The following is a 15,000-nucleotide window of genomic DNA, read 5'->3' as shown; positions in this document are numbered from 1 at the left end:
AGAGGAAAGGAAGGGAGAAGAGGAAGATGAAGAAGAAGGAGAGAAAAAGAGAACAAGAAGAGGGGGAAGAGGAAGATGAAGGAGATGGAGAGCAAGAGGAACAAGCAGAGAACATCACTGGTTTTCAGAATTCAAACACACAGCTGGAAGACCAGAACTCAAGGATCGAGAGAGAGAGAGAGAGAGAGAGAGAGAGAGAGAGAGAGAGAGAGAGAGAGAGAGAGAGAGAGAGAGAGAGAGAGGAATATTAAGGAAGGCTGAGATCAAAGACGTTACACCCAAAGGGGGTGGAGGAGAAAGGAAGAGTAGATTAAGAGAGTGAAAAAAAAAGAGAAATTTCGTAGAAGCGACGAGCTCCTGGGTAAACAAGGTTCTTTGCTTGAAAACAGGAGAAGACTGATTGATCTGATTTTTAAAATGGCGTCGCTGGAGGGAGGAGGTAGGAAGGAGTGCAGAAGAGGTCAGGAAACTCAACAGCAAAGGAAAATAAGGCTACTGTTATCTTTTCACTCAAGTTGGGAAACTGGTTCTAGTCTACTTAATTTAGATCAAGCTCTGCTCAAAGCCTAGATGAGATATTTGGGACGTTCTGACTTCTTGAGCAATAAGCTCTGGGCTGTAGAGGGTGTAAGCAGCCAAGGTCAAGGTCAAAGACGGAGGGGTGTCCCTAAACGACTGGGAACACACCACTTGGAGAGAGAGAGAGAGAGAGAGAGAGAGAGAGAGAGAGAGAGAGAACAAGAGGTTGGAAGTCAATAAAAGAGAGAGAGAGAGTTGAGAGAGAGAGAGAGAGAGAGAGAGAGAGAGAGAGAGAGAGAGAGAGAGATTAACGTCAAAAAGGATGGAAGTCAATAAAAAAGCAATAACGATAATGTGAAACAGGGGAGGCAGGGGGCTTTCTTGGGGACGAAGTTATGGGGCAGGGGTTACAGGGAAGACGGAATGAATAAATGAATAATGAAATACAGGCTATAAAGCCAATTACTGAGAGCTTTCAGCACTTCAGCGCCACGAATCTCCCACTAAGATTAGTTGGATGTGAATGAGGAGATGGCCTGCCCCCCAAAATAATAATAATAAATAAACAAATAAACAGTAAAACAAATAAAAGGAAGTTTTGACAAATCTGACGAAGGAAAGTTGCGATCAGGAAGAGATCTTGAAAAAGGAAGAAAACTACACAAAGGGAAGGTGAGGTCTAGGAAATATAACAAAGATGTTTAATTAGGAAGAACATCTAACAAAGGAAATTTATTAGGAAGAAAATTTGACAAAGGATGCTTATCAGGAAGAAAATTTGACAAAGGAATTTTATCTGGAAGAAAATTTGACTAAAGAATTTTATTAGGAAGAAAATTTGACAAAGGATGCTTATCAGGAAGAAAATTTGACAAAGGAATTTTATCTGGAAGAAAATTTGACTAAAGAATTTTATTAGGAAGAAAATTTTACAAAGGATGCTTATCAGGAAGAAAATTTGACAAAGGAATTTTATCAGGGAGAAAATTTGACAAAGGAATTTTATCAGGAAGAAAATTTGACTAAAGAATTTCATCAGGAAGAAAATTTGACAAAGGAAAGTTCATAAGAAAATTTGAGAGAAAGAAAATTGAGCAAAGGAAAGTTTATAATACAATCTGTCAGAGGAAAAAATCTAAAGGAAAGTTTATCGGGAAGAAAATTTAACTAAAGAAAGTTTATCCGGAAGAAACGTTAACAAAGGGAAGTTTATCAGGAAGAAAATTTGACAAAGGAAGAAATTTTAACAAAGACAAATTTACCAGGAAGAAAATTTGGCAAAGGAAAGTTTATCAGTAAGATAATTTGACAAAAGGAAAAATCTAACAAAGGAAGTTTATTAGGAAGAAAATTTGACAAAGGAAGAAAAGTTATCAAAGGAAAGTTTATCAGGAGGAAAATTTGACAAAGAAGAAAATGAACAAAAAGTTTATCAGGAAGACAATTTGACAAAGGGAAGTTTATCAGGAAGACAATTTGACAAAGGAAAGTTTATCAGGAAGACAATTTGACAAAGGAAAGTTTATCAGGAAGACAATTTGACAAGGGGAATGTATAATCAGGAAGAACACCTAATAATGGTAGGGTATACTCGGGAAGCAACCACCAATGAAAAAGTGATAAAGGATAAAAGTGACGGACAGGAAAACAATGATGGGGAAGTTCTAAAAGAAGAGATAAACTGACAATGAGTAAATATTACCAAGGGGGAAAATGCTTACAATACAGTGTTACCATGAAGAAAATATTGATAATGAATGGGTATCATAGATAGGAAATATTGACAAAGGGAAGGCAACAATGACCATGGGAAGAAAATGCTGAAAAATAAAGGGTACCATAAGAACGAACTCTTGAAAAAATGAAGGGTACTGAAGAAATTATAGACAATGGAAGGATATCACAACAAGAAACAGAGGAAAATAGATGTTATGGTATTATTAGAGGAAAATGTCGACAACAGAATGCAATCACACAAAGGGACACATTGACAAAAGAGAGAGAGAGACTGCGGTGCAATCATACGTCCACTGTGCAAAAACAAGACAAGACACAAGGTGCTGTCAAGGACACTGGACAAAATGCCGATCTGGTCATCACGGTACTGAGAAAATAAGGTCAAACATGATTCACACACTGTGAATAGCGTCTAAGCTTTGTGGAAGCAAAAAATGGAGGCTATGAAATGAGGTGCAAGAGAAGAGAAGACAAAGGAATCAAGAAGAAATTCTGAAAGATAATGAAGGAGATGATAACTGTGGAAGGTCAAGGGATCTCGTTACAGAAAGAGGAAGAATGAGAGGAAATTAAGGCAGGGTATACATTAAGATATTTTCATGAGAATAATTAAGAGATTAAAAGAAAGGTGCTTGTGGAAGCAAAAATGGAGTCTATGAAATGAGGTGCAACAGAAAGGAAGAAAAAGGAATAAAGAAGAGTAATTCTAAAAGACAATGAAAGGAGATGAAATGAGGTGCAAGAGAAGGAGAGAGAAAAAAGAATAAAGAAGAGTAATTCTAACAGATAATGAAAGGAGATGATAACTGTGATAACTGTGGAAGGTCAAGGGATCTTGATAAAGAAAGAGGAAGACAGACAGGAAACTAAGATGAGGAATAATTACAAGGAAAAAGAAAGGTTAATGCAGCAAAAATGGGTCTAAGAAATGAGGTGCAAAGATATAATTCTAAAGCAATAATTAAGCAACTGTGGAAGGTCAAAGAGATTGAAGAAGAGGAAGAATGAGGAGGAAATTAAGGCAAGATTAAGATGATTCCCACAGATGATGATTAAGAAGGGGTGTGTGTGTGTGTGTGTGTGATGTGTGTGTGTGTGTGTGTGTGTGTGTGTGTGTAGAAGTGAAGGCCACCAGTGTACCGTAAGTGTAGATGAGGGAGGCGAGGTGAGGTGGAGGGGGAGGCAGGTGGAGGGCCTGTGACAGCAAGAGCAGCGGAGGCGTTCCCTCCAAATCTGCCGCTCCACGCCCGTTCCGACCTTCGGAGCCTCTTCGTCCACCCGACGACGACGACGACGAAGACGTGGTCGTGGTGCTGGTCGTCGTCTGCTGCTGCTGCTGCTGTAGCTGTTGCTGCGTCTGCTGTGTCCGGGAATGGTGCCGACGGCGCGGCGAGGGCGGCGTCGCCGCCGTAGCCGGACGCACAAGGAGATACCGGGCGCCGGGGCCTTCCGTCACACTGCTACCGCCGCCGCCGCCGCCCTGATGGTGGTGGGAGGACTGATGATGGTGGTGGTGATGATGGTGATGGTGGTGGTGACGGTTGTTGGTGGTAGTGGTGGTGCTGCTGCTGCGGCTGGGGGACCCGCTGTGGGCGGTGGTGATGCGGGTGGAAGCTGCGGAGGCCGCTGCGGCTGCGGCGGACGGAGGAGGAGGAGGAGGAACGAGAGGAGAAGACGAAGTTGGGGGAGGAAGCAGCACACCTCCGGAGGAAGCGGAGGAGGAGTGGGCTCCTCCTCCCGCCCCTCCTCCCCCGGCCAACCGGGGGGAGGAGGAGGAGGAGGAGGAGGAATTGTGAGTGACGCTGTTGTTAGTGGCAGCAGCAGAGGCGTGGTTGTGGGGGTCGGTGGTGGGGTGAGAAGGCAAGCAGGTCCCCAGCAAGACGCCCATGCCCCGCCAGCAGGATGCCATCACCGTCCCGCCCTCCGCCACCTTTCCTCCAGAGGCGGTACCCCAGTCGTTGCTGGTCCAAGAGGACGTCCCATGGTGGGTGGATAAGGGGCGGGGAATGGGGGACACCAGATCGGGATTCGTGGGCGTGTGGGCGCCTCTCGCCCACCAAATGGGAGATACGTTGGTCGTGTTGACTGACGGGGGCGGCAAATCCGCCCACCCACCCACGCGCGAGCCTATCACCCCGTGGTGGCTGCGCCCGCACCACCGACGGCGAGGATGACAAGAACGTGGGCGGCTGTGACAGCGGGTGAGGAGGCAAACGGGCGCCCGTGTCTCCTCACTACCATCATAGGCCTTTCAAATGCTTTCTTTTTCGAATAAGAACTTTCTAACAAAAATTAACTTTCTAGCAATTGGTAAAAAAAAAAAAAAAAAAAAACACTGATAAGGGAATGTTCAGTCGGTTCCACTTTGTCGCGTCTAAATAAATGTTCACATCACGTCACGTCAAATCACATCACATCACATCACAACCTCGCCACCCATCCTGCCCTCGGCCACATCCCGCGCCCGCGAGCGACGCCTAAATACCTACAGCGACTACTGTGGGAGGCGGTCGCATCATCACATAGTATTTGATAAAATCATCACCGTTATCATCATCGCCAAGATCCTAATTCATCACTTGGGAAAATCATCACCAATTCATCACTTCATTGGAGGTCCCGCAAGGTGGGAGTGTTTCGCCTCATGTGGGCGGAGCTCCTCCCCTCCCAGGAAAGGTCTTTTCCTTCTGGTGGCGAGTGCCTTCTGCTGCTTCTTCATCACGACGACGAAGTGTCAAGAGGCACTGCGCGGCACTCCATCGTTTACTACTTATTCCTGTAGATGGCACTTATCGTTAAGGGACACAGGTGGTAATAAGTAACAAGAAAATGGTTTCAGCAATATTTATGACAACAAAGACACAAACATAATAATAATAATAATAATAATAATAATAATAATAATAATAATAATAATAATAATAATTATAATATGTCTGAAAAATAAAATCGTTTATAGGGCGGCGTTTAAGAGATAAGCGAGGTAAAATTATTCCAAAAAGAATCTAGCATCCCCAAAAATAGAGCTAAATTATATATATATATATATATATATATATATATATATATATATATATATATATATATATATATATATATATATATATATATATCTGATACAAATCCCTAATATTATTTATTTATGGCACACCCCGTATAACGGAAGTGAAACATTTACTTGAACATCTTCAAAATTAAAGAGAGAGAGAGAGAGAGAGAGAGAGAGAGAGAGGTAGAGAGCGCTCAGCAATTTCCTGAAGGTTAAAGTGAATAACTTTGGGAAATGTGAATAACTTCAAAGTATTTCTCGCTCTTACTAACCACTGTGTTTGTACGCGCGCGCACACACACACTGCAATACGTAAACTGGGACGTACATAGTACATCAGAGAAAATAATGGGCGCGCACCACGGTCACACGCATATACACAAGTTATATATACATACACATATATATATATATATATATATATATATATATATATATATATATATATATATTATATATATATATATATATATACATATATATATATATATATATATATATATATATATATATATATATATATGTATATATATATATGTATATATATATATGTATACATTATATACGTATATATATGTATATATGTATATATATATATATCTGTGTATATATGTGTATATATATATATATATATATATATATATATATATATATATATATATATATATATATATATATATATATATATACACATACATAGAAGGGTATTCCCCCTCAATATACGAAAGTAAAAAATATAAAAGTAAAATTACACACACACACAGTACACACAGCCAGAATAATGTGTGTGTGTGTGTGTGTGTTTTCCAACCATACAGACTAACATCCCCACCCCCCCAGAAAAAAAAAAAAATAAAAAAGTGGGGTCAAAATAGGAGAGAAGATTAAGGTACGCCTCGGGGTGAAGGATTGGCAGTAATTCCTGACGTCGGAGGCAGGGGCGGGAGGTGAGGGGGCGCAATAACTTGCAGCGGCACCGAGCGGTAAACGTGCGGTAAGAGAAGCAAAAATACTTTTAAGCAGCTCACAAGACCGTGGCAGGCACCCGGCTGCTCGCTTGCTCGCTTGCTCCCTGGCACTCAGATTAAAGCAGAATGGGGGACTTGGTATGAGAGAATTAATTACACTCATACACACACACACATGCATAGACACAAACACACACATATGTGCATGTGTGTATGTATATTATATATATATATATACATATATATAATCACTAAGTTCCCATTAATACAAATATAAGAAATTACTAACATAACAAATATAAGTATGTATGTGTGTATATATATATATATATATATATATATATATATATATATATATATATATATATATATATATATATATATATATATATATATAATTAAAAATTAAAAATAACTAACTACTATACTGTAAATATAAGAAAACGTTATCACTTTTACTGTCTTACGATAATCAATTATAAGGTTTATTACTAATAATAATAATAATAATAATAATAATAATAATAATATAATTATAATAATAACAATTATTATTATTATTATTATAAAATTTTTCTTTGAGAAAAATTAAACAAGTCTTGTAGTGTAATGCAACTATGAAAATCATTACCTACATTACTGCGATATAACAGAGAAATATGAGGCTATTATTATGATGATTATGGGATCATAACCACGCGTTTGGTATTGTAATACAAACATAAATAAATATTATTGTGCTTTTCGCGTCACACAATAGCACTGTACCGAAACTAACAATAAATAAAAACAAGAAGAAAATGCGCTGAAGTTTCTTCGGCGCAATCGAGTTTTCTGTGCAGCCGCTACAGCGTATATATTCAATGCCACCGAAAACAGATCTATGTTTCGGTGGTCTCGTTGTAATGCTGTATGAGCCACGGCCCATGAAACTTTAACCATGGCCCGGTGGTGGCCTGTCCTACGTTGCCAGAAGCACGATTATGAATAACTTTAACCTTAAATAAAATAAAAACTACTGAGGCTAGAGGGCTGCAATTTGGTATGTTTGCTTATTGGAGGGTGGGTGATCAACATACCAATTTGCAGCCCTCTAGCCTCAATAGATTTTAAGATATGAGGGAGGACAGAAAAAAGTGTGAACAGAAAAAAGTGCGGACGGACAGACAAAGCCGGTGCAATAGTTTTCTTTTACAAAAAACTAAAATTGAAAACATTCATTAATGAAAACCAAAGATAATTCTAAAACTGCTATAAATTATTCCAATATCTCAGCATTCACGATTTTCAAGGATAGTCACTCTTGTAAGGGAAAATGACACAATAATAATAATAATTCGTATACTAGTATACTCGTACATATGGTCATAGGTAGTTACACTGCTTAACAACTAGCAAGTATGTTCAATAGACAACTCGCAACAGAGAGAGAGAGAGAGAGAGAGAGAGAGAGAGAGAGAGAGAGAGAGAGAGAGAGAGAGAGAGAGAGAGATGGAGAGAGCTAGCGTGATTTAAAAAGTGGATGCCTGTCCCTCTAGACAACACCACACACAAACAGAAACCAGAGAGGAGAGAGAGAGAGAGAGAGAGAGAGAGAGAGAGAGAGAGAGAGAGAGAATCTAGACTGTACGCTCCCCGGAACCCAAGGGGAAGCTAGGGGAACTTGTTAAAAAAAAAAAAAAAAATTGAAGGTAAAAATGGAAAAGAATCAAATGGTCCATCTTCAACTTTTGTTACACAGGGGAGAATGCCACAAGCGAAAGCTTAGGTCAAACAAATAAAAAATAGTGAATGAAAAGGAAAATAAAAATGGTCAATGCAAAAGATACATGAAATGAAATGCTGAAATCACGGATAAAAAAAAAATTGGTGAAGGATGAACAAATAAAATTCTGAATGCAAAGATAAATAAAATGTTGAATGCATGGGTAAAAAAAATTTCTTGAATGCAAAGATACACAAATAAATTGTAAATGCAAGGATGAAAGGAAAATAATCAGTGCAAATATAAACAATTAATATGGTGAATGTATTGTTACGTTATACAAGGTTAACGCACGGAAAAACGAATTAATAAAAAGGTGAATGGAACGTAAAATAACAAAAATATGATTGCAAAGAGAGGGAGGCAAATAAATAGCAAACGCAAAGAGGAACGCATTAAATGGTAAACTGCTGAAGAAAAAAAAAAAGCAAACTGACGAATTTAAAAAAATAAGCAAAAAACTGATGAATTTGAAAAAATGAAGCAAACAAACTGATGAATTTACGGACAAAGAAATAAAAGCGGTGACCTTACACAGAAATAAACAAAGGAAATGCCAAAAAAAAAATGGTGAAAAAGAAAATAATAATCGCAAATACATACAGAATGTTTTTTTGCGATGAAAGGACGAGAAATATACGTTTAACTTTTGATTTCAAATAAAGGATTTACCTCGATCTTATTTTGTATATACAATTCAATATGAATTTCCAGTCGACAAGTTGAACCATTCAACCGCACAGTAAGAGACGCGTGGAAGAAAAGATCTACAAATAAAATACAGAAATGAACAGTGAATGTATCATAAATCGGATACAACGAGGAGAACGCTTTCTCTTAATTAAACAATCTAATATAAACAATCAATTAACCAATCTAATACAAAACAATGTGACCCAGGCGACTTTTTGGTCAATGCATCCCATCAGCATGGCAAATTAAACCCCTCCAGTGCACACAATTAAACACACACACACACACATATACATATATACATACATACATATATATATATACACACACACACACACATACATATACATATATATATATAACATACACACAATATATATATATAATAATCATCATCAAACAATTCTAGACTAAAAATAGAAACTAACGTAAGAGACTGATTAAATAACTGATATATATATATATATATATATTATATATATATATATATATATATATATATATATATATATATATATATATATATAAAAATTTATATAATTTTTAAATGAACGAGGATAAATTTATATTTTTTTTAAACGAATGAGGAGTTTGGAAAACTTTTTAACTTGAAGAAATATTTCTTTAAAAAAATTATGACCTAAATATAAATTATCACATTCGAAATGGTCCGAAGGTCAACAGAATTTTAAAAGCCATGTTTAAATTTTTTTTTATTCATATGGGAAGGGAGACGGGGGTTGAGAAAACTGGCAGTCTATAAAAACTGAAGCAAATATGTTAATTCTACAGTTATATCCTTTATAAGGAAAACCACATAATAATAATAATAATAATAATAATAATAATAATAATAATAATAATAATAATAATGCTAATAATAATAATATTAATAATAATATTAACAATAATAATAATAATAATAATAATAATAATAATAATAATAATAATAATAGAGATAGGGTTCCTTGAGAGAGAGAGAGAGAGAGAGAAGAAGAGAGAGAGAGAGAGTTTCCTGAGGAGGTGTATATGTGAGGAGGGAGGATGGGAGACAATGGTAGGGGGCACGTCCTGTGACATCGATGGCGCTTTGAACTTTCCTTCCTCAATCTCGGCCGCAGTGTTCCCAATTACAATTTCCTTAGAGCTTTGAAAAAAAAAAAGACAGACAGAATCTTCACTTCACTTCCTGGCCCTTCATTCAGCCCAATACTACGTGGCTGATGGTGCTCTGAAAGTGTATCAACTCAATATCTCATCAGGGAAGGTCAGCCGAGGTCACAGCCAGGTCAGAATTGATTGACTGAAGTTCGAAAAAAAACCCATGGAGTTTTTTTTTGCGGAATGCCCAATATAACGTCACGAGGTTTATTAAATGTCCTGAAGAATGGAATGGAATATAGAATTTAGGCCAAGGGCCAAGCGCTGGGACCTATGAAGTCATTCAGCGCTGAAAGGGAAAACGAGAATCAGAATGGAAAGGTTTGACAGGTGTAACAGTAGGAAGACCTCGCAGTTGCACTATTAAACAATTCTTAGAGATGGAAAGTCAGATGGAAGAAAGAGAATGTGAACGGAGGTACAGTAAAAGAAATGAAAGGGGTTGCAGCTAAGGTCCGAAGGGACGCTGCACAGAACCTTGATCAATGCATACAGCGCACTGAGTGAGGCTCACTGACGGCACTCACCCATTAAGGAAAAAGAGAATATGAACGGAGGTACAGTAAGAGGAATGAAAGTGGGTGCAGCTAAGCGCCTCAAGTAACGCCTACAGTGCACAGCGCGAGGTGCACTGACGGCGTTACCCCGCTACGGGAGTTGAAACATCCGGAGAGCCAACACGTCAAACTCCCCCCATCCCCTGAATAAATGGCGGGGAGATTTCACGGCCTGAATCGTTTATTGGTCAATAATTTCCCTCCACTTTATTGTTAGTGTTATTACTTCATTCCCTTCCCTGTTTATTCGCGTCGCGTAATGGCCGATTTCTAGGTTAATCCGGCCAGAAATGAGAAGCGATTTGGCGATGCTGATACCTCGTATTGATTCTCTACAACGGCAACAATGACATAATTATGACGTATTGGCTTCACATTTCCTTTTGGACCGCATGACAGTACTTCCTTTCTGTTGCTAAATAACTTAAATTCTTTTTATTCTTTCCGCAAAAAAAAAAAAACTTTTTATAACTAACACCAAATTAACATTTCGACATAAAATACATAAGAACTCCATTAATAAACATAACTGAAATGCAATTCCATAAGCTACAGTAACTTCAACTCCATTCTATATTAAATATCTGAAAATCCCCATTTATTAGATTCAATGATAAAATAGCCACATATTCCCTTTAACAAGACGATTAAAAAAAAAAAAAAAAAATCGCACGGAGCTTAACTACAAGCGACCAAAAGGTGCACTAAACAAAAGCCGGATTACAAATGTTACCAACAACACCTCGTTGCTTTTTATGCTTTTTTTTTTCTTTATTTTTTGTTAAAGTCTCCTCTCTCAGTAACAGTGATTTCCGGCTTGCTAATCATGTGGGAATTTCACTGGAGTCGAGCCTACCAACACACACATTAAGACGAGGAAATTTACAGACAAACGCAAGCAATACCAGGCAGAGAAACAAACAAGCAGGCAATACCGGACATACAAACAGACGGTCGCAGGCAATGCCAGGCTAATAGGCAAGATGGATGCAGGCAATACCTGGCATATAAGCAGAAAGGCAATACCAAAAAAAAAAAAAAAAAAAAAAAAAAAAAGACTAGATATATATATATATATATATATATATATATATATATATATATATATATATATATATATATATATATATATATATATATATATATATATATATAGAGAGAGAGAGAGAGAGAGAGAGAGAGAGAGAAACGGGAAAGTACTCGTTTACCCCAAAATCAATATACACGGAGACAGAAAGACAGCCAGCAACAAAGACACGCACACACCCACACGCACACACACACACACGCACACAACGGAACCAGATCAGCCGTAATCCCTACTCCCGGAAATCCCAAATGATAATGAAAATCCCAGGCGGCCATTAAAACAAATCATGGTCGGGCCAGTGGAGGGATTAGGCGCAAGTCACTGACAAAGTTCCGTCTAAATTTGATGAACTGCGCAATATACAGATGATGATATATGGAAGCTCTGAGAGAGAGAGAGAGAGAGAGAGAGAGAGAGAGAGAGAGAGAGAGAGAGAGAGAGAGAGAGAGTTGACGTGGGTGATTATATAGAGTATTCTGTAACCAACATTCCTGAGAGAGAGAGAGAAGAGAGAGAGAGAGAGAGAGAGAGAGAGAATGAGAGAGAGAATGTTGTCGCGGACAGAATGACTACATAGAGTATTCTGTAATCTACATTCTTGAGAGAGAGAGAGAGAGAGAGAGAGAGAGAGAGAGAGAGAGAGAGAGAGAGAGAGAGAGAGAGAGAGAGTTTGAAAACAATTATATGAAGTATTCTGTAACCTACATTCTTGTGTATGCGTGCGTGCGTGCGTGTATAAAAGAGTGAGATAAAGAGAGAGAGGGGGGGGAGGGGGAGTGCATAGCTTTCGTGCACGTGCGTGCGTGTGCATGACATCTAACAAAGAGTTCGGTTCGGGAGCCGCTAATCAATACCTTAGCCTAGTATTAAGTCTTGGTCGCTACTCCCTCCCCTCCTCACTTCCTCCTCCTCCTCCTCCTCCGACGTTCCTCCTATTTCTACTTCTACTTCGACTTCTACTTCTACTGCTATTTATACTTCTACCTCTACTTCTACTGCTACTTCTTCAGCTACTGCTGCTTATACCTTTATTGCTACGTATACCTCTACCGCTACGTACACTTCTATTTCTACTTCTACTTATACTTCTACCTCTACTTCTACTGCTACTTATACTTCTACTGCTACTGCTGTTTCTACTGCTCCTGTTAATCATTTTATAATGCTACTAATATTTGTACTTTTTTGGCTTGATTAACTCTCTCTCTCTCTCTCTCTCTCTCTCTCTCTCTCTCTCTCTCTCTCTCTCTCAACGTAATTTATAAAAAATTCCATTTCGTTAATTATTCATTAATCACAGGTCGTTTACAAACTGCAAATACTTTCAAAATTTCAAGTTATCAATTTCTTGGGTCAGCAGTTTATATATATATATATATATATATATATATATATATATATATATATATATATATATATATATATATATATATATATATATTATATATATATATATATATATATATATATATATATATATATATATATAATACATAATTGTATAAACACATACATATATATATACATATATATATATATTATGCATCATTCTCAAAATCTAATAAACAAACCAAACGAATTTCCTTTCAATTCCTAATCTGGGAAACTAGTTGTTGACACGAACTCATTCATAATTTTAAAATTTGAACAATGAAATATTATTTATTTCCAGATATTCTTAACAATTCTAAAAAAGGCAAAAAAAGCTGCTGGTGTGTCAAAGCACCTTTCTTGAAGAGTGATTTTTAATTAAGTCTCATGTACCTTAAACTCCCCTTAGTGTATAATATTCCGTTAAGTTATTGCCTTCATAATGTCTGAATGGTTATTGTACTCCTCTTTCCATGATACAGTAACTTGATATCGTAATTTCCCATCCCCCTAGTTCGACACTCACTCTTATTATTTTTCATGTCTGGCCTTTCACGCACGCACGCACACACACACACACACACACACACACACGTACACATTATCTCCCCATCATTCATCAGTCCCGCTCTCAATTGTCTGATAATCATTATTTTTCAATTTTTACTCTCTCTCTCTCTCTCTCTCCGCTTAAAATTAAACATCAATTATCTCTAATTCCCCTTTCGTACTCAACTCTCTCTCTCTCTCTCTCTCTCTCTCTCTCTCTCTCTCTCTCTCTCTCTCTCTCTCTCTCCTCCTCCGTAGTTTTGTACTCAACACGCCAAGTATGAGGAGGTAGACGGCCGAGCCAGTTAACTAGCTACTAGCTACCGGGAAAGCTACCATGCCCCTACCGCCTCCCGAAAACGATTGGGGGTGGGGGAAGAGGGGAGATCAATTTTCCATATCGTACATTACACGTCGACCGCGCCGTGCGCCCAACCTTTAGCGACGGGTGACTTTCTTTGCTTATACTTTCTTTGCTTAACTTGCTTGATTCACTGTTTATTTGTTTGAACTGGACGCGCGTTGTTGTTGGTAATCAGGCATTTTCTTTTTGTTTGTTTGCTTTGATTGTTAAAATGGTATTTGTTTGTTTGCTTTAATTGTTTGAATGTTTATTTTTGATTGTTTGACTGTGTATCTTTTTTGTTTGATAGTTGGAATATGTTTAATTTTTTCGTTTGCTTTGATTGTTTATTTTTATTTTTTGTTTGACTGTTTAAATGTTTATTTTTCGTCTGCTTGTTGACAGTTTATTTTTGTTTGCTCTGACTATTTGAATGTGCTTATTTCTGCTTTGAATGGGTCCGCCTTGAGTGCCTGTGTCTTTGCTTGCATGAGCCATGTTTGTTCTGTTTGAATACTGTTTAACTGCGTACTTGTTTCGGCAGTGTTTTCAAATGCTTGCCCAGGCGTATGCTTGTTTGAATTCAAGTTGTGTTTTGTTTTCGTCTGCAGAAATTATATTTTGTTTGGTTGAGTGGTTTTTAAAGGCATCTTTGTTTGAAAAAAAAATTTTTTTTTTGTGGGTTTTAAAAGCATCTTTGTTTGAAATGTTCTTGTTTGGTTGAGTGGTTTTTTAAAGCACCTTTGTTTGAAATGCTTGTAGAAAACATTTCCACGTATTCAGCCTTTGTGCGTTAATCTTTTGCTAACATTAATTGTATATTTCTTCGTTTGTTTGAAAGATGTTATTCCTTGTTTGTTTATATGATTTTTTTGTTTGATATAACATGTGTTTGTTTGACTGGTGTTCCCCTGTTTGTTGATCTTGTTTGTCGAGTCTGCTTCCGTTTTTTGCCTACAATGTCGTATTTTAGTTGTTCATTTACTTTTGCTTGCTTAACTTCTTGACACCAATCACCATTTTGTTTGTTTGAAGGGCGTTTGTTTATTTCCTCTGCTTAAGTTCTTGGCACCAGTAACCAACTTTGTTTGTTTGAACGTCGTTTGTTTATTTTGTTTGAAATGTCTCTAAAACTTTCCCATTCCTACAGTGTTTTTAACTTCGCCTAAATTGGCGTATGTATGTGTACATTTGCTTG

General features: G+C 37.5%; 1 protein-coding gene across 4 annotated transcripts in view; it reads right to left on the bottom strand.

Moving 5' to 3' along the window:
* The window catches only part of LOC136854986 (E3 ubiquitin-protein ligase znrf2-like), an 86,189-nt gene that overhangs the window by 19,850 nt on the left and 51,339 nt on the right, over positions 1-15,000 (bottom strand). For 2 of the 4 annotated variants that reach the window (XR_010857853.1, XR_010857854.1), the window contains exon 2: positions 3,397-5,032. Coding sequence is in view for 1 of the 4 variants with exons in the window: in XM_067131666.1 (XP_066987767.1) it covers positions 3,389-4,165 (777 nt within the window). In the remaining 3 variants the exon portion in view is untranslated. Of the gene's footprint in view, positions 1-3,388; positions 5,045-15,000 lie in introns of all 4 variants that reach the window. The other 2 variants (XR_010857855.1, XM_067131666.1) reach the window with 2 other exon arrangements.

Source organism: Macrobrachium rosenbergii, chromosome 30, assembly GCF_040412425.1.
Source record: "Macrobrachium rosenbergii isolate ZJJX-2024 chromosome 30, ASM4041242v1, whole genome shotgun sequence".
Taxonomy (NCBI): domain Eukaryota; kingdom Metazoa; phylum Arthropoda; class Malacostraca; order Decapoda; family Palaemonidae; genus Macrobrachium; species Macrobrachium rosenbergii.
The sequence above is the reverse complement of the archived record's forward strand: the minus strand, read 5'-3'. Positions and strand labels throughout refer to the sequence as shown.